The sequence below is a fragment of the Medicago sativa genome, chromosome 7, assembly GCF_051527215.1.
Source record: "Medicago sativa cultivar Bolivia chromosome 7, Bolivia_mono, whole genome shotgun sequence".
NCBI lineage: Eukaryota > Viridiplantae > Streptophyta > Magnoliopsida > Fabales > Fabaceae > Medicago > Medicago sativa.
This window is the reverse complement of record NC_140755.1, coordinates 49478656-49499561: the sequence shown is the minus strand read 5'-3', so window position 1 is coordinate 49499561 and position 20906 is coordinate 49478656. Positions and strand designations below refer to the sequence as shown.

The 20906-nt window shown below is 34.7% G+C and overlaps 3 protein-coding genes across 3 annotated transcripts; 2 read left to right on the top strand and 1 right to left on the bottom strand.

Annotated features, from left to right (window-relative positions):
• The first annotated feature begins 801 nt into the window (after window positions 1-801).
• Window positions 802-2494, top strand: LOC146906435 (uncharacterized). The gene is made up of 3 exons (XM_085728823.1): window positions 802-1135; window positions 1764-2171; window positions 2241-2494. The coding sequence occupies exons 1-3, from the start codon at window positions 802-804 to the stop codon at window positions 2492-2494; spliced, it is 996 nt and encodes a 331-aa protein (XP_085584949.1).
• A 5930-nt stretch (window positions 2495-8424) lies between these two features.
• LOC146906434 (albumin-2-like) lies at window positions 8425-9639 on the bottom strand. Its single transcript, XM_085727655.1, has one exon. It carries the CDS (start codon window positions 9461-9463, stop codon window positions 8771-8773), a length of 693 nt encoding a protein of 230 aa, XP_085583781.1. The 5' UTR covers window positions 9464-9639; the 3' UTR covers window positions 8425-8770.
• Window positions 9640-18599: 8960 nt separating this feature from the next.
• On the top strand, window positions 18600-19784 carry LOC146906433 (albumin-2-like). The gene has a single exon (XM_085727712.1). The coding sequence runs from the start codon at window positions 18746-18748 to the stop codon at window positions 19436-19438; it is 693 nt and encodes a 230-aa protein (XP_085583838.1). The 5' UTR covers window positions 18600-18745; the 3' UTR covers window positions 19439-19784.
• The last annotated feature ends 1122 nt before the right edge of the window (window positions 19785-20906 follow it).

Sequence of the window (20906 nt, the reverse complement as noted above, 5' to 3'; positions counted from 1 at the left end):
TTGACTTCAGGAGCGCTTTTCTTTCTTCAAGAGCATATTGCCTTCAGGAGCGTCTAAGCTTCAATTTGTTGATTTCTTTTGCTCTTTATTTGTTCTTCAGTACCAATTAATGATGTAAAAATTTAACTGTGGTCCTGTACACTTGAACAAATATTAGCTAGTCCAATTTACAATTTTTAATACCTTGTTATCATCAAAACTCATTAAGGTTCATTGTTAAACACATTTTGTTCCAACAAATTCTGGTTGAAGAAATTGAGTTTTCTTGGCCATGTTATTTCTGGTAGTGGTATTGCAGTTGATCTGTCTAAAGTTGATGCGGTATCACAATGAGAGACTCCTAAGTCGGTCACAGAGATTAGAAGCTTTTTGGGATTGGCAGGTTATTACAGAAGATTTATAGAAGGATTTTCTAAGTTGACACTTCCATTAACGCAATTGACTTGTAAAGGTAAAACCTTTGTGTGGGATGTTCAGTGTGAGAACAGTTTTAATGAATTGAAGAAGCGGTTGACGACGACCCCAATTTTGATTTTGCCGAAGTCCGATGAACCTTTTGTGGTGTATGGTGATGCGTCCAAGTTTGGCTTAGGTGGTGTGCTTATGCAAGATGGTAAAGTGGTTGGTTATGCATCAAAACAACTGAGAATTCATGAACGAAACTATCCTACTCATGATCTTGAGTTGGCTGCAGTTGTTTTTGTACTTAAGATTCGGAGGCATTACCTATATGGTTCTAGATTCGAGGTGTTTAGTGATCATAAAAGTCTAAAATATTTGTTTGATCAGAAGGAGTTGAACATGAGGCAGAGGAGATGGCTTGAGTTACTAAAAGACTATGATTTTGGGTTGAATTATCATCTGGGAAAGGCTAATGTTGTTGCAGATGCTTTGAGTAGGAAGACTTTACACTTGTCGGCATTGATGGTTAGAGAGATGGAATTGCTTGAACAGTTCAGAGACTTGAGTTTGGTTTGTAAAGTGTCGCCTCGGAGTGTGAAATTGGGGATGTTGAAAATCGACAGTGAATTTCTAAATAGTATTAGAGAGGCTCAGAAATTAGATGTGAAGTTGGTAGACTTAATGCTTGCAAACGATCCTGCTAAAGACAGTGACTTTAAGGTTGATGATCTAGGTGTGTTGAGGTTTCGAGGAAGAATTTGTATTCCTGATAATGATGAGATGAAGAAGATGATCCTTGAAGAAGGTCATAGAAGTAGTTTGAGTATTCATCCGGGAGCTACGAAAATGTATCAGGATTTGAAGAAAATCTTTTGGTGGTCTAGCTTGAAGCGCGACGTGGCACAATTTGTGTATGCATGTTTGACTTGTCTGAAGTCGAAGGTTGAGCATCAGAGACCTGCTGGGTTGTTGACACCGCTAGATATCCCAGAGTGGAAGTGGGATAGTATATCCATGGACTTTGTGACAAGTTTGCCGAATACTCCAAGAGGACATGATGCAATTTGGGTGATTGTTGACAGATTGACGAAGTCAACTCACTTCATTCCGATTAATATTACTTTTCCTGTGTCCCAGTTAGCAGAGATTTACATTAGAGATGTTGTGAAGCTACACGGTGTCCCTTCGAGCATTGTGTAGGACAGAGATCCGAGGTTTACGTCTAGGTTCTGGAAGAGTTTGCATGAGGCTTTGGGTAGTAATTTGAAGTTGAGTTCAGCGTACCATCCGCAGACAGATGGACAGTCAGAAAGGACAATTCAGTCGTTCGAAGATTTATTGAGAGTTTGTGTACTTGAAAGGTGGAACTTGGGATAGTTATCTGCCGCTGGTAGAGTTCATGTACAACAACAGTTACCATTCTAGTATTGGGATGGCACCTTTCGAAGCCTTGTATGGTCGGAGATGTAGAACTCCGTTATGTTGGTTTGAATCCGATGAGAGTGTGGTGTTGGGACCAGAAATTGTCCAACAAACTACTGAGAAGGTGAAATTAATTAGAGAAAAGATGAAAGAGTCGCAAGATAGACAAAAGAGCTACCATGATAAGCGCAGGAAGGATCTTGAGTTTCAAGAAGGAGACCATGTGTTTTTGAAAGTCACTCCTGTGACAGGTGTTGGACGTCAATTGAAGTCAAAGAAGTTGACTCCGAGGTTTATTGGTCCGTATCAGATTTCAGAAAGGATTGGAACAGTTGCTTATAGAGTGGGTTTGCCACCACATCTTTCGAACTTGCATGATGTGTTTCATGTGTCGCAACTTCGGAAGTACGTGACAGATCCATCCCATGTGATTCCAAGAGATGATGTGCAAGTGAGAGACAACCTTACGGTCGAGACCTTACCAGTAAGGATAGAAGATCGTGAAGTGAAGAGGCTTACGGGCAAGGAAATACCCCTGGTAAAGGTCGTTTGGGAAGGAGCAGCTGGTGAAAGTTTGACGTGGGAATTGGATGCGGGAATCTTACCCAGAGTTGTTTGCACAAGGTACATTTACGAGGACGTAAATATTCTAAGTGGGGGAGAGTTGTAACGCCCACTTTTTATTATCTATTAATTAATTGATTTATTGCATTTTAGTAGAATATTATATGATTTATTATATATGTATTTGATGGGATATATGTTAATAAAATGATATTATAAGTATTAATATCATTATTATGTGGGGGAGGAGTATTATTATTAGAAATAAATATTTACTAGGGAAGAGAGTAGTTTTTAGGGAGAAGAGCAATTAGAGAAAGGGTTTAAAATCAGTTAGAAAGAAAGAAAAATTAGAATGCGTACAATTGGGAAAAGAGGAGAAAAGAGGAGAAGTCAGAGATAACCCTAAGAACGAAGAACGTGGCTGTTGGATTTCAGAAAAATAATCTAAGGTAAGGGTGAGACTAACTCTCATTATTAACAAGTTTTGATTCATAGAAAGTGGTCAATTGTTGTAGGTTTAAGGATTTGGGAATTAGGTATAGAATCATTAAAAATGGAAGATTTTAAGTGAACTTTGTGTAATATGATGTAAAAGGATGTTAATTAGTCATAGAAAATGTTTAGATGTTGATTCCTGATGAATTAGGGGCTTGGGTAGTGAAATTGGATGACTGAGATGTGAGAACAGAGGCCTGTGACAGACTGTTCCGTCATCGCTCGCCTCGCAAGCGTCTTAACCCGCCATTGCGAGCAAACTTCCTGCTCGCCACTGCGAGTGATTTTCCTCGCCACTGCGAGTAACCCTCTAGCTCGCCACTGCGAGCAATGTTGTGCGCCTCGCGAGTTCCCCTGATGAGCTCGCCATTGCGAGTAGTGTAGCTCGCCTCGCGAGCTAGTGCAGTATAGACCTGTTGTTTCGCAAATTCTTGCAATTTTGACTGTATAAATGAAAGATGTTGTTGATTTAATTGTTGTTCCAGTAAGTGTTGTTTGATATGATGAATTCTTGTGAATATTTGTTAATGAATTTAACATTAAAAAAATGAAGTTGGTGCATTAGAGTTAGGTCGTTGCATAGTCAGAGATGGGGGCTTAATGCCTGACAGGTTCTTTATGACCTTAGAGATGGGGGCTTAATGCCCGACAGGTCCAAATATGACCTTAGAGATGGGGGCTTAATGCCATGAAGGTACCACATGCATATTGAAGTTGTCTAAGATGTTGTTGTTTAAGTTAGGAGTTGTTGTTGCATTGTAGAGTCGTCATAACATGAAATGAATGATGATTGCTCAAGATGTTGTTGCTGTTCTTGATGATGTTGTTGTTGTTCTGACCTTAATGGATAATATTAGTTGATGTTATAAAATGCTATATATATATATATTGTTGATGTTTAAGATGTTGTTGGTTGCTCTATCCTTATTAAATGAAGTTAAGTGATGAAATTAATGTTAAATATATGTTGTTGATTATTCTGTATGAATTGTTACTTGCTATTAATGAATGTGAAATCTCACCCCTTCTGCTTGAAAATGTTGCCCTTCGTATTGGTAACTTACAGGTAATCAAGAATAGGCGTGGTCATGAGTGGACTCTTGTGTCTTTAGATGCTCTGATACGTAACGGGATAGGAATTATGCTGCTGTTTTATGTTCCTTACGTATTGCTTTTGAATTTTCATGAAATAAATGATGAACAAAGACTTTATTAGATTTTTATGATGAGGCCTGCGCGCCAAAGACTTTATGATGTTGAACTAACTCCACTGCGTAGTTTTAAAGATTAAGTTGAATAATTTTGAAGGATAAATTGTTATCTACTCTATTTTACGATTTTAAGAAGTATAGCATTCTGTTTATGATTGAAAAATACTCTGATTTATTATGTAATTTTTATGTTGGGAAAACGGGGTGTTACAGAAAACAACTAAGAGAAATGATGCAAGCTTTCTACTTTTGATCTTCTCATCTTAGGGTTCTGGTTTGAGCATAGAAACATTAGAATATCACTTATTTTGGTACAAGGTGGGTTCCTAGATAGTTAACTTTCCCTTGATTTGAGATTTCTTAGTGAAGAAGTCATGCTTTGTGCCAAATTTTGCTAGTTTTGTTTTTGGTACCCTAAACTCATTCTTGATGATTATTTGTTAACTTTTCCATGAAATATGTTTAATAATGTCAATATATGTTTCTTTCATAGTGCATTGCAGGGTCGAATTTGACGAGTTTTGGGTCAAAATTGCAAAATCAGCACCATAGACTCGAAGAAACTCGCTATTAGCGAAATAATTTCGCTAATAGCAAAATTTTCCAAAAAAATCACGCCTCAAGGTCTCTAATAGCAAAACCCTCTATTTTGGCCAACATACTTTTTGGCTTGTTGGCTTAGTGTAGGGTTGGTGGTGTGTTCCGAGGTCTTTCTTTCATCGTTTTATAACTTTATAACCCTAAAACTACATCTAGGCAATGCACATAACATCAAACGATTCTTGAATCAAAGATCATGGCAAACTTAACATAATTTATCAAGAATGGCATGTGAGAATTTTACTCGAATCATGATGGGTTAGAGATGAAATAGACATGGGAGGAAACATAGAGCCTCGACATAGTTGTCGAGAATAGAACATAGTTATGATGTGATGTTTTGTTAAGAATTAACCCTTCATGAATGTATAAGAACAAGATTATAGCAAGATGTAGGTGTTCGTGTTTCTTTTTATCCACGCCAGGGGGATACGAGAAGATCTCCAAGGGGAATGGTTCAAGCCGCAAGGGACCCGCACGACACTGAGGGAGTCCGATGTGCCCTAATTAGGTTTCATCGGTCATGTTCGGATTGTTCTCCGGGTACTCCACCCGGGGATCTCCGTAAAATGAATCAAGTTATTGTTTGTTTGATCAACGCTAACATATGATTATGGAATTAACTATGCATGATTATGATTATGATATTAGACATGAATAAGTATTGGAATTGAACAAGGAAAGAATATTATGCCGAAGACGATCTTAGATTACGCTATTCGTCCGGTATAGGTTCGTGCCATGATTGTTACAAGCTTAGGCTTCGATGCGAATAACGTATCTTAGCAAAGCGGTTCTAGGATCCCTTGACCGCCATGGCACGTATGATGTTAGCAAAGCCTATAACAAGATATGAAGAAACTATGACGGGTCAAGTTGGCACAACCGTCTAGACGAACATGACCACACACGTATAATCAACCATCAGGTTGTATTTTAGACACGTGGTAACCGTAGGTTTCCCGAGGTTATCACTAGCCAAGGGCTAGAAAGAACTCACTGAGACATTATGTCTCACTCCTCTCCTTAATTTGTTCAGGTTCACAAGTTACTCGAGGAAAAGGTAATGAAAAAGCTTTGGATTGACCGTTTTGAGTGGAATCAACTCGGTGTTGATATAGTTGAAGGATATGTTATATTAAGAGATGTTTAGTTATGTATTATTGTAGCTAGACTTGTGTGGCAAACTTTGGTGTGATATAATGTAACATATGACTCGGGATATCGTTGTATCTAAACTCTCGACATTGTTGTCGTTTTCTGTATTGTATAATTAATGTATCCAATATCAGTTTTAGCGCACATTTGAATACTCTAGACTCTTTCAAATTGGGTGTTACACCGGACATGTCATATATCTATAGATAATAATAAAGTAAGGTTAGTATTTTGGCAAGTTTGCCATTTGTCATCTTCTTTAATACTCTTTCTTAATTATTGCTTAATAAGGAAACTATTATTATTTTTCTTTTATAATTGTATTTTTTTTTGTTTTTGCAAGTAATTTCGTTGTAATTTTTTTTGGGTAAGTGTAGTTAGACTTTTCAACTCTTTCATCTATTAATTTCACTATTTTCCAAAAACACCTTCCATGTCTGCGGCTTTAGTTTGTTCTTCGACCCTTGGACCATTCTACTTCCCATTTCTCATCTAAATTATTTCATTTATATTTTCTTTTCTTTTACTCTTCTCACATGTCATATTTCTCTTCTTTTTTGGTTTCACACCATATATCTCAGCTTTCTTTGCTCTTTTTTTTTTGTTAAGCATCTACCTTTGTATGAATTTCATATTCTCATTCATTTATAATTTCTTCTTTATTTATCTTTTGTTTTTGTCTTTTTAGGTTCGATAGGATTTTCAAAATGGGAGATCTTGCATAGTATTTGGGGCAGCTGTGGCGGTGAATGCATGAACTAACAAAAGAGTTTTTGTTAGGCTATGAGAGTGAAGATTAATGCTCGCATGAAGCTTTAATAAATTGGTCCAAAAAGCTTTGATTTTATGATGGGTAATTTGTTTTCGTTGTTTAACTAAAGTTTAATTTTGATTCTTATGCTGTATTATGCTAAATTTTATTGTTTTGCTCTGTACAAGATTTATTTTAAAATTGCATAGTTGAATGTTTCGATATTTATTTATTGTTATGGACATTAATTTCTTTGTTAGGAGGCATCTATATGGAATTTTTGGAGGTTTGGCAGAAAGTACATAGTTTATATAGTACACCGTTCAATACTTTGCTGATCGTCCCCTTTCATTTGCGCCTCCTTCATGTTTGTTTTCATTGCCATCCTGCCTTTTCATCTTTTAGCAATTGTTTTTAGGTTTTTAATGCATTATTATTAGTGGCTTTTGAAACAATATGGCATCTGTCTTTTGTTTTGTTTCAAGACATTCTCTCTTCAACATTAATCAGACTAACTTCAATCTACTTGCACGGTTTCTATTCCCATACGCCTGCATACATTTTTATTTTCTTTATCTACCTTTCATCTTCACATGCTCTCTATCTTTTTTTTTTTCATTAGACTTTTTACTCTTTTCTCCTAACCATTTTTAATTTTCTGGTTTCTTTTAGGTCGGAGCAATTGATTTCTTTTTTTCAAACATATAATTTGTGTTCAACTTTCTACTCCTAGGTGTTCTTTCTCCGTGTAGTCCAACGCCAGTTTTTTTCAACATGCATTATGTTTCAAAGATCCATGCTCTCATCTAAAGCTTTCCTTTTTTCATTATTTAATTATTTTTCTATAAACTCTCTTGAAGTACTTTCAGTGATTTCAACATTTTAAGGCCACTTTGTCGAGCTGTCCATCTCTCAGCTTTCCTCTGATCTCTTTGCTCAATTAATCTTGCATCATGTTTTTCCTTATGCTCAATTAATCTTACATCATGTTTTTCCTTATTTAAATGTTGTGCCTTTTCTCCCAGTCTATTTGATTTGTTGACCTTTTCTCATATGTCATGTTGATGTAACTATTTTGTTTGTTTATTTTTTAGGTTATGGTTTTTGTTTGGTTTCTCTGTAGGAAGAAAGCAACTCCATAGAGGGAGATAAGTATAAAGAATGGATATCTAGAAGAAAACGGCATTGTTTCCTATTTTGATCTTAAGTGTGTTGTTACCACCTGTGCTTGACCAGCATAATACTACTAATTTTCTTTTAGGTTTTTATTGTCATGATGAATTTTATAGGTTATGCTGATTTTATTCTACAACCTAACTGTTGTATGGCCAAATATAATCCAAAAATTTGAATTTTTTAAAAATGTATGTTAGAACTTTTTCTGAAAGTTGTGTGTTATTTTTTTGACCAAATAATTTTGTTCAAAACGAATTCTTTTATATTTAATTTTCCTAAAAACAAATTCTTCCCGTGTGGCACACGGGTATACACACTAGTATAAACATATCGCAAATGGGCTAATTTATAGAGGACTAAATTTGTCATTTTTTTAGTATGGTGCAAAAATCACAACATTGAAAAAGTTAGGGTGTCAAAAGCACACTTAAGCTAAAATTGAATTGTACTATAAAAAGCATCAAACTAATAGAAGTGCCTATCTTAATTTGGTGAATTTCTTTTTTTGAAAGAATCTTAATTTGGTGAATATAAAATGTAATTTTTTTAAGAAAGAATATACTCCTAAAAAAAATGCCATTAATTTGATGGTTACATTGGTTGCAAATACAAAACATTAATTAATTGACAATGGAGGGAATATTCAAATAACAAACCACATAGTATTTCATAGGGTGTTGAATACAATCCACATATTTTCCAAGGCAACGTAGGCCTCAGCACCTATAAATTTACGGTGAAAATTAACAGATGTAGCATTTTTCTTCAAAGGATGCATTACGATGTCCCCGAAGGGGCACATCTGATAAAGAAGCAAAAAACCATTAAATGTGGGGGGAAACAAGGAGAAGCCACAGTTTTATTGCATCAAGGAACGAAAGCAAACTACAAAACACACATTACACAAATTATAAATGAGCAGAAAACAAACACAAATTATTACGGATTTAAACGTTCATTTTTGTTGTTGTTCATGATCTTAGCTTGATTAATTCTTTAGAGGTATAATGCTACCAAGAGCTTTCCAATAGTCAACGATTCGTGCCACACCACCGATAAGGTTGTCTTTTGCTACGCCTGGGTTAACACCGACACGTATATAGTGGTCTCCTTTGAAAATGTAAACTTCATTTGTCTTGTGAGAAGAAAAAGCTGCGTCAAATGACCCATTTTCAAATATTGTGCCATGGAAAGATGAAAAACCTTTAATGCTCTTGATACTCTGAACAAGACGGTTGGTTCCATAGTCTATACGAGCATATTGGTCTCCTTTGAATAAGTAGGCTTCTTTGCCCTTAGTTGACCTATATGCCGCGTCTATTCCGCTTTCAAACACCGTTCCTTTGAAAAAAGGAAACATATCAACAATTTTTTTAGGACCGGAGATTATTTTGTCGTTGCCAGAGTATGGAGCATAGTCTATGAGAGCACAAAAGTTTTCATGAAAGATGAATGCCTGGTTGTCATCAGTGTCAAATGCACAATCAATTGCATAGCTTTGAAATATTGTAGCAGCGAGTGATTTAAACCCATCCCTAACAAGAGATGGCCCATGCAAAATCTTATCGTTGGTGGTTCCAGGAGCATAATCCAATAGCACGTACTTATCATTTATGAAAATGTAAGCTTCATTGTGCCTGGATGAACGAAATGCAGCCCTTATGTAACCAGATTTTGTCATCTTTATTAGGTATAGTAAAATTATTAGTATGGAGGAGGAATGATTTGTTTTTCAATTTAAACAAAGGTTATTTTGTGAGCAAATAAAGGAAAACAAAGAAGGGTATTTATAGATACACGATGATAAAATAAAATCCATACTTTCTTCATCCACCCTTACAAGTGTGATTTTAATATTATAATATATGGTATTCCAAATGTATTTGCATTTATTAATCCATCCTTCCACAATCGTCGTGCATGGCATGTGATAAAAGTTAGGGTCAAGATGCTCATGCACTTACCTTTGCATATACCTTTTGTCATCTTATTACTGTTTGGTCCGATTTTTTTTACAGCGTAAAAGCTACTTTAAAAACAAAGCTAAGTGCTTGTTTCGTTTCACGTTCTGCACTCTTAAAAGCACGTTTGTATTGTTTTTTTTTTTTTTTTGAAAGAAGCACGTATGTATTGTTGAAACGTGATTTAATGAAATTTGAATATGATTGGATCTGAGTTGAAAAATATATATTTTGTTATTAATTTTATAACTTAGAATATAAAATAAATTTTTAAATATAGTGCCGAGCTTTTCTATAACAAACTGATTTGACTCAAAACCTTTAGAAATAAATTTCTATCACTTTTCTTTCTAATGTTATATCTCCCTGATCCTTAACGGGTATGGGAGTGGAAAATGTTTGTTAGATATGAATTTGTCCTTTAGCACAACACTAGTGAAAGGATCAGGAGAGACTGCTTGAACGTTAACCTGAACTTATAACAGCCTGGAACCTATAGGAAGCTATAACTAAGCGCTAAGTTCTTGGTATGACTTGTCATATGGCACATAGGACCCGATAGCTTAATTCCGTAATGCTGAAAGGTCGGGCACCTAAACCTAGCAATTGTTGTGTGTTAAGTATCGTGATCAAGCCCATACATGTGTGTTGTTACACCCTTAACATGATGCATGAGGTAACACTACCTAAGACCAATTGGTTCTCCACGAAGCTGGTTATATTGAGATATTGCTCTATGAATCGCAGGACTGTGAGAAGCTAAAAACGGCTGTAGCTCTAGGAGGCATATGCGCTCTATAGGGATATAGCTCTGTGAAGCTCAGTTAGCTAAAGAGGTTAATAAACGGCTACAGTGTTGAGAGTCACATAGGCTGTACCCATCTATGTCTATGTACATTGCAGTAATGTTTTATCAAAACTAAACCTTGTTTAAACCACACTTTCCATCTTGAGATTTTCTGAATCCTTTACCTGCTTCCCAAACTTAACCATTTATTTTTATGCTTATGACAAATGTTTTATTTTATTTTCTTGCAAACAAGTTTTTTGCTGAAAAGCTACGCGAAGCTATAGCTTCACAGTCCATGTGGGATCGATATCTTTTTATACTATAACTTGGACAGTCATACTAATTTCCACCTTAAAATACTCAGTGTTTTAGGAGACACCACACACGACCTAGGACTTATTCGAAGGATTTCAACTGATGATCTGTATGTTGTGCTTGAATTGAGACATCCGACACACATGGCCATGGACAGGCAAATGCGATGCCGGAATAGATCTGTAGATGAAAAATACAACCGCTGAAAGTGTACTGCCAAAAATGTTTAAAGTTGTGAAAATAACGTGAATAAATCTTTGCAATGCCCGTGAGCATTAAGACCATTGCGCTTTTTCGAATTTTTTAAACCCTCTGAGCAGAATAGCAGGCTGGTAAGCTGAGATGAATGGCAGCACCGTTGTGACCGACGACCAAGTAAGCTATAGGCGGCGGTTTGAAGTCAAAAACCCACTTAAACGTATGTATGTACCGATGGAAATTGAAAATTCAATCGACTTTGTGTACATTAATTATTATGTTTAAGATGTATTTCAAAACATAAGTTTGTATATGCATTGTCTAATCTGAGTGAAATACCAACCAACGAAGATATTTATCAATGAGACTAAATGATTCTGAATCGATTAGTCGTGGATGTGAATATTTGAAAACTTACTTTGAGTAAACAGTCTATTTATGTTCATCATATTGTTCAAAGATATTCATACAAGATCTAATTTATATCTTGCATTTTCATAAATCATACAAAACTCAAATATCTTACATTATATTTGCAATTTGTTTAGATTTAGACAGATAAATGCAAGATAAATTAAAATCCAGCCCCGTGAAAAAATCTACCATTACTTAAACAACACATTCGTTGTTAAGTCGGCAATATAATTATTAGTTAAATCCAACTCTCTCAACATATAATGGTAAAGAACGACCAAGGGAATTAACAAAGTCTTCTCTTGCATCTTGCAGTCTAAAAATGTGCGATTGAGCATTTTCTTTGTCCCATGTGAGATGTATTTATATTATTTATGAAACTTGTTTAGATTTAGACAAATGATGCAAGAGAAAGCAGTCTCCTTAAACAACACATCGTTAAGTCAACAATATAATTATTAGTTTAATCCAACTTTCTCAATGTATAGTTAAAAATGATCTGACTCTCGTACTGCAATCATGAAGCATTTTGATATAATTGTTAGAGATCTCATACAGATTGTTTAAAATCTAACTTCTGTATCCCACGTGAGATTTACCTAATTATATTCGCAACTTGTTTAGATTTTTAAGGTAGATGCAAGAGAAATTAAGATCCAGAACCGTGAGTGCACATACCCAAGGACAGATATGGTCTCCTTAAACATCACATTTATATTTATTTTTTAACATGGTATTGAAAGGAATGATTAATCCAAATGCTACAATTCCACCGTCCATTTGTAGGATGTGTGGAGTAGTCTACCTGTTCCGGACCGGCCAGAAGGTCAACCAAACTATGACGCGTGGACTGAATGTCCATGAGACTATGGCGCGTCGTCTGAAGGAACACGCCAATATCAGTGAACACCACCTCACTGGAGCACACCTCTTTGCATCAGACGCCATACAAGTGTCCTTAACCGCCTCTTAATCATGTGCCGCTTCTCACGGAAGCAGTTATTCTCACACTCACCTATATAATGGTGACTTAGCTTCACTCTCAAGGTATGATTCACTTTTCTCACACTTATTACAAACACTTTCACACTAATACTAACTTGAGCGTTGTAGTGCTAACGTGTCAGCAGGAACCTTTCGTTCTACCGCGAAGACTCATTGTCACCGTACTGGAGCACTTTCCGCCACTGTTGCCTACATCAATCTCTTACCGCACAGATCATTTGGCGCTAGAAGGAGAGGATCGTTCGCTAACCGCGATGGTCTAACGATCCTCCGCCGTTACTGTTTTCAGTTACACGTGCCTCCACCGCAACTGTAACATCCCAGACTGCTTTAAGCACTTTCCGCCACTGTTGCCTACATCGATCTCTTACCGCACATATCATTTGGCGCTAGAAGAAGAGGATCGTTCGCTAACCGCGATGGTCTAACGATCCTCCGCCGTTACTGTTTTCAGTTACACGTGCCTCCACCGCAACTGTAACATCCCAGACTGCTTTAAGCATTGCCGACTGATCCTACAAACCAACACGAGTCTTTTCAGCGTGTTTTGTCCTCACTCGCACGCTTACCGGGAAACTTCCTAGTAGGTCACCCATCCAAAGACTACTCCAAGTCAAGCACGATGAACTGTGGAGTTCTTATGGAATGGGCTACCAAAAAGAAGATGCATCTTGTTGATATAGGTAGTACCGAGCTTTTCTATAACAAACTGATTTAACTCAAAACCTTATATAACAAACTGATTTAACTTAAAATACATTTTCTATAACAAACAGTTTCTATAACAAACTGATAAAAATTTATTTCTAAAAGTTTTGAGTTAAAATCATTTTGTTATAGAAAAGTTCGGCACTATATTTAAAAATGCATTTTATATTCTAAGTTATAAAATTAATAACAAAATATATATTTTTCAACTCAGATCCAAACATATTCAAATTTCATGAAATCACGTTCCAACAATACAAACATGCTTCTTTCGAAAAAACAAAAAACAATACAAACGTGCTTTTAAGAGTGCAGAACGTGAAACCAAACAAGCACTAAAACTAAGAGCTTTTAAAATAAAGTTAAAGTTGTTTGGTAATTTCTATTTTATTTTAAAGCTTTTTTTCAGTTAAAAATTTGTTTTAAAAAAATATGGTTCTAAACCTGTCATCATTAGGAAGTGGTTTGGTGATTTCGTTTTTGAAAAAACTTTAATAAATCCCTAATTTTTTTCTTCACAAATACAAATCTCTAATTTAAAAAATGTTTGATAATATATTTTATAAAAATTATGATAATATTGAAAATCCTTATAAATAAATAGAATATTTTAATAATATATTAAACAAATATTAACAAAACCTCTGCTTTTCAATTGTATAAATAAAAAGCAATTATTTAGAGAAATAACTAACTTTTGTAAATTTACAATATTAAAAAAATGATATATTTGTACAAAGTAATAATTATATAATAATATGTTGAATTTAATTATTTAAACATTGGTAGATATACATCATGAATATATATTTTTATTTTTTAACAAAGTCATGAAATTATATATACATGCACACATATTATATGATTAGTTATTAAAATGAATAATTTTTTTTTTTTTGACAAATAATTGAAATCACAATACAAATATATTCATGATTGTGATTTCAATTATTTGTCAAAAAAAAAAAAAATTATTCATTTTAATAACTAATCATATAATATGTGTGCATGTATATATAATTTCATGACTTTGTTAAAAAATAAAAATATATATTCATGATGTATATCTACCAATGTTTAAATAATTAAATTCAACATATTATTATATAATTATTACTTTGTACAAATATATCATTTTTTTAATATTGTAAATTTACAAAAGTTAGTTATTTCTCTAAATAATTACTTTTTATTTATACAATTGAAAAGCAGAGGTTTTGTTAATATTTGTTTAATATATTATTAAAATATTCTATTTATTTATAAGGATTTTCAATATTATCATAATTTTTATAAAATATATTATCAAACATTTTTTAAATTAGAGATTTGTATTTGTGAAGAAAAAAATTAGGGATTTATTAAAGTTTTTTCAAAAACGAAATCACCAAACCACTTCCTAATGATGACAGGTTTAGAACCATATTTTTTTAAAACAAATTTTTAACTGAAAAAAAGCTTTAAAATAAAATAGAAATTACCAAACAACTTTAACTTTATTTTAAAAGCTCTTAGTTTTAGTGCTTGTTTGGTTTCACGTTCTGCACTCTTAAAAGCACGTTTGTATTGTTTTTTGTTTTTTTGAAAGAAGCATGTTTGTATTGTTGGAACGTGATTTCATGAAATTTGAATATGTTTGGATCTGAGTTGAAAAATATATATTTTGTTATTAATTTTATAACTTAGAATATAAAATGCATTTTTAAATATAGTGCCGAACTTTTCTATAACAAAATGATTTTAACTCAAAACTTTTAGAAATAAATTTTTATCAGTTTGTTATAGAAACTGTTTGTTATAGAAAATGTATTTTAAGTTAAATCAGTTTGTTATATAAGGTTTTGAGTTAAATCAGTTTGTTATAGAAAAGCTCGGTACTACCTATATCAACAAGATGCATCTTCTTTTTGGTAGCCCATTCCATAAGAACTCCACAGTTCATCGTGCTTGACTTGGAGTAGTCTTTGGATGGGTGACCTACTAGGAAGTTTCCCGGTAAGCGTGCGAGTGAGGACAAAACACGCTGAAAAGACTCGTGTTGGTTTGTAGGATCAGTCGGCAATGCTTAAAGCAGTCTGGGATGTTACAGTTGCGGTGGAGGCACGTGTAACTGAAAACAGTAACGGCGGAGGATCGTTAGACCATCGCGGTTAGCGAACGATCCTCTTCTTCTAGCGCCAAATGATATGTGCGGTAAGAGATCGATGTAGGCAACAGTGGCGGAAAGTGCTTAAAGCAGTCTGGGATGTTACAGTTGCGGTGGAGGCACGTGTAACTGAAAACAGTAACGGCGGAGGATCGTTAGACCATCGCGGTTAGCGAACGATCCTCTCCTTCTAGCGCCAAATGATCTGTGCGGTAAGAGATTGATGTAGGCAACAGTGGCGGAAAGTGCTCCAGTACGGTGACAATGAGTCTTCGCGGTAGAACGAAAGGTTCCTGCTGACACGTTAGCACTACAACGCTCAAGTTAGTATTAGTGTGAAAGTGTTTGTAATAAGTGTGAGAAAAGTGAATCATACCTTGAGAGTGAAGCTAAGTCACCATTATATAGGTGAGTGTGAGAATAACTGCTTCCGTGAGAAGCGGCACATGATTAAGAGGCGGTTAAGGACACTTGTATGGCGTCTGATGCAAAGAGGTGTGCTCCAGTGAGGTGGTGTTCACTGATATTGGCGTGTTCCTTCAGACGACGCGCCATAGTCTCATGGACATTCAGTCCACGCGTCATAGTTTGGTTGACCTTCTGGCCGGTCCGGAACTGGTAGACTACTCCACACATCCTACAAATGGACGGTGGAATTGTAGCATTTGGATTAATCATTCCTTTCAATACCATGTTAAAAAATAAATATAAATGTGATGTTTAAGGAGACCATATCTGTCCTTGGGTATGTGCACTCACGGTTCTGGATCTTAATTTCTCTTGCATCTACCTTAAAAATCTAAACAAGTTGCGAATATAATTAGGTAAATCTCACGTGGGATACAGAAGTTAGATTTTAAACAATCTGTATGAGATCTCTAACAATTATATCAAAATGCTTCATGATTGCAGTACGAGAGTCAGATCATTTTTAACTATACATTGAGAAAGTTGGATTAAACTAATAATTATATTGTTGACTTAACGATGTGTTGTTTAAGGAGACTGCTTTCTCTTGCATCATTTGTCTAAATCTAAACAAGTTTCATAAATAATATAAATACATCTCACATGGGACAAAGAAAATGCTCAATCGCACATTTTTAGACTGCAAGATGCAAGAGAAGACTTTGTTAATTCCCTTGGTCGTTCTTTACCATTATATGTTGAGAGAGTTGGATTTAACTAATAATTATATTGCCGACTTTACAATGAATGTGTTGTTTAAGTAATGGTAGATTTTTTCACGGGGCTGGATTTTAATTTATCTTGCATTTATCTGTCTAAATCTAAACAAATTGCAAATATAATGTAAGATATTTGAGTTTTGTATGATTTATGAAAATGCAAGATACAAATTAGATCTTGTATGAATATCTTTGAACAATATGATGAACATAAATAGACTGTTTACTCAAAGTAAGTTTTCAAATATTCACATCCACGCGACTAATCGATTCAGAATCATTTAGTCTCATTGATAAATATCTTCGTTGGTTGGTATTTCACTCAGATTAGACAATGCATATACAAACTTATGTTTTGAAATACATCTTAAACATAATAATTAATGTACACAAAGTCGATTGAATTTTCAATTTCCATCGGTACATACATATACGTTTAAGTGGGTTTTTGACTTCAAACCGCCGCCTATAGCTTACTTGGTCGTCGGTCACAACGGTGCTGCCATTCATCTCAGCTTACCAGCCTGCTATTCTGCTCAGAGGGTTTAAAAAATTCGAATAAGCGCAAGGGTCTTAATGCTCACGGGCATTGCAAAGATTTATTCACGTTATTTTCACAGCTTTAAACATTTTTGGCAGTACACTTTCAGCGGTTGTATTTTTTATCTACAGATCAATTCCGGCATCGAATTTGCTTGTCCATGGCCATGTGTGTCGGATGTCGCAATTCTAGCACAACATACAGATCATCAGAAGAAATCCTTCGAATAAGTCCTAGGTCGTGTGTGGTGTCTCCTAAAACACTGAGTATTTTAAGGTGGAAGTATGACTGCCCAAGTTATAGTATAAAAAGATATCGATCCCACATGGACTGTGAAGCTATAGCTTCGCGAAGCTTTTTAGCAAAAAACTTGTTTGCAAGAAAATAAAATAAAACATTTGTCATAAGCATAAAAATAAATGGTTAAGTTTAGGAAAGCAGGTAAAGGATTCATAAAATCTCAAGATGGAAAGTGTGGTTTAAACAAGGTTTTGTTTTGATAAAACATTACTGCAGTGTACATAGATATAGATGGGTACAACCTATGTGACTCTCAACACTGTAGCCGTTTATAAACCTCTTTAGCTAACTGAGCTTCACAAAGCTATATCCCTATAGAGCGCATATGCCTCCTAGAGCTGCAGCCATTTTTAGCTTCTCACAGTCCTGCGATTCATAGAGCAATATCTCAATATAACCAGCTTCGTGGAGAACCAATTGGTCTTAGGTAGTGTTACCTCATGCATCGTGTTAAGGGTGTAACGACACACATGTATGGGCTTGATCACGATACTTAACACACAACAATTGCTAGGTTTAGGTGCCCGACCTTTCAGCATTACGGAATTAAGCTATCGGCTCCTATGTGCCATATGACAAGTCATACCAAGAACTTAGCGCTTAGTTATAGCTTCCTATAGGTTCCAGGCTGTTATAAGTTCAGGTTAACGTTCAAGCAGTCTCTCCTGATCCTTTCACTAGTGTTGTGCTAAAGGACAAATTCATATCTGACAAACATTTTCCACTCCCATACCCGTTAAGGATCAGGGAGATATAACATTAGAAAGAAAAGTGATAGAAATTTATTTCTAAAGGTTTTGAGTCAAATCAGTTTGTTATAGAAAAGCTCGGCACTATATTTAAAAATGTATTTTATATTCTAAGTTATAAAATTAATAACAAAATATATATGTTTCAACTCAGATCCAATCATATTCAAATTTCATTAAATCACGTTTCAACAATACATACGTGCTTCTTTCAAAAACAAAAAAAAAAAAAAACAATACAAACGTGCTTTTAAGAGTGCAGAACGTGAAATGAAACAAGCACTTAGCTTTGTTTTTAAAGTAGCTTTTACGCTGTAAAAAAAATCGGACCAAACAGTAATAAGATGACAAAAGGTATATGCAAAGGTACGTGCATGAGCATCTTGACCCTAACTTTTATCACATGCCATGCACGACGATTGTGGAAGGAGGGATTAATAAATGCAAATACATTTGGAATACCATATATTATAATATTAAAATCACACTTGTAAGGGTGGATGAAGAAAGTATGGATTTTATTTTATCATCGTGTATCTATAAATACCCTTCTTTGTTTTCCTTTATTTGCTCACAAAATAACCTTTGTTTAAATTGAAAAACAAATCATTCCTCCTCCATACTAATAATTTTACTATACCTAATAAAGATGACAAAATCTGGTTACATAAGGGCTGCATTTCGTTCATCCAGGCACAATGAAGCTTACATTTTCATAAATGATAAGTACGTGCTATTGGATTATGCTCCTGGAACCACCAACGATAAGATTTTGCATGGGCCATCTCTTGTTAGGGATGGGTTTAAATCACTCGCTGCTACAATATTTCAAAGCTATGCAATTGATTGTGCATTTGACACTGATGACAACCAGGCATTCATCTTTCATGAAAACTTTTGTGCTCTCATAGACTATGCTCCATACTCTGGCAACGACAAAATAATCTCCGGTCCTAAAAAAATTGCTGATATGTTTCCTTTTTTCAAAGGAACGGTGTTTGAAAGCGGAATAGACGCGGCATATAGGTCAACTAAGGGCAAAGAAGCCTACTTATTCAAAGGAGACCAATATGCTCGTGTAGACTATGGAACCAACCGTCTTGTTCAGAGTATCAAGAGCATTAAAGGTTTTTCATCTTTCCATGGCACAATATTTGAAAATGGGTCATTTGACGCAGCTTTTTCTTCTCACAAGACAAATGAAGTTTACATTTTCAAAGGAGACCACTATATACGTGTCGGTGTTAACCCAGGCGTAGCAAAAGACAACCTTATCGGTGGTGTGGCACGAATCGTTGACTATTGGAAAGCTCTTGGTAGCATTATACCTCTAAAGAATTAATCAAGCTAAGATCATGAACAACAACAAAAATGAACGTTTAAATCCGTAATAATTTGTGTTTGTTTTCTGCTCATTTATAATTTGTGTAATGTGTGTTTTGTAGTTTGCTTTCGTTCCTTGATGCAATAAAACTGTGGCTTCTCCTTGTTTCCCCCCACATTTAATGGTTTTTTGCTTCTTTATCAGATGTGCCCCTTCGGGGACATCGTAATGCATCCTTTGAAGAAAAATGCTACATCTGTTAATTTTCACCGTAAATTTATAGGTGCTGAGGCCTACGTTGCCTTGGAAAATATGTGGATTGTATTCAACACCCTATGAAATACTATGTGGTTTGTTATTTGAATATTCCCTCCATTGTCAATTAATTAATGTTTTGTATTTGCAACCAATGTAACCATCAAATTAATGGCATTTTTTTTAGGAGTATATTCTTTCTTAAAAAAATTACATTTTATATTCACCAAATTAAGATTCTTTCAAAAAAAGAAATTCACCAAATTAAGATAGGCACTTCTATTAGTTTGATGCTTTTTATAGTACAATTCAATTTTAGCTTAAGTGTGCTTTTGACACCCTAACTTTTTCAATGTTGTGATTTTTGCACCATACTAAAAAAATGACAAATTTAGTCCTCTATAAATTAGCCCATTTGCGATATGTTTATACTAGTGTGTATACCCGTGTGCCACACGGGAAGAATTTGTTTTTAGGAAAATTAAATATAAAAGAATTCGTTTTGAACAAAATTATTTGGTCAAAAAAATAACACACAACTTTCAGAAAAAGTTCTAACATACATTTTTAAAAAATTCAAATTTTTGGATTATATTTGGCCATACAACAGTTAGGTTGTAGAATAAAATCAGCATAACCTATAAAATTCATCATGACAATAAAAACCTAAAAGAAAATTAGTAGTATTATGCTGGTCAAGCACAGGTGGTAACAACACACTTAAGATCAAAATAGGAAACAATGCCGTTTTCTTCTAGATATCCATTCTTTATACTTATCTCCCTCTATGGAGTTGCTTTCTTCCTACAGAGAAACCAAACAAAAACCATAACCTAAAAAATAAACAAACAAAATAGTTACATCAACATGACATATGAGAAAAGGTCAACAAATCAAATAGACTGGGAGAAAAGGCACAACATTTAAATAAGGAAAAACATGATGTAAGATTAATTGAGCATAAGGAAAAACATGATGCAAGATTAATTGAGCAAAGAGATCAGAGGAAAGCTGAGAGATGGACAGCTCGACAAAGTGGCCTTAAAATGTTGAAATCACTGAAAGTACTTCAAGAGAGTTTATAGAAAAATAATTAAATAATGAAAAAAGGAAAGCTTTAGATGAGAGCATGGATCTTTGAAACATAATGCATGTTGAAAAAAACTGGCGTTGGACTACACGGAGAAAGAACACCTAGGAGTAGAAAGTTGAACACAAATTATATGTTTGA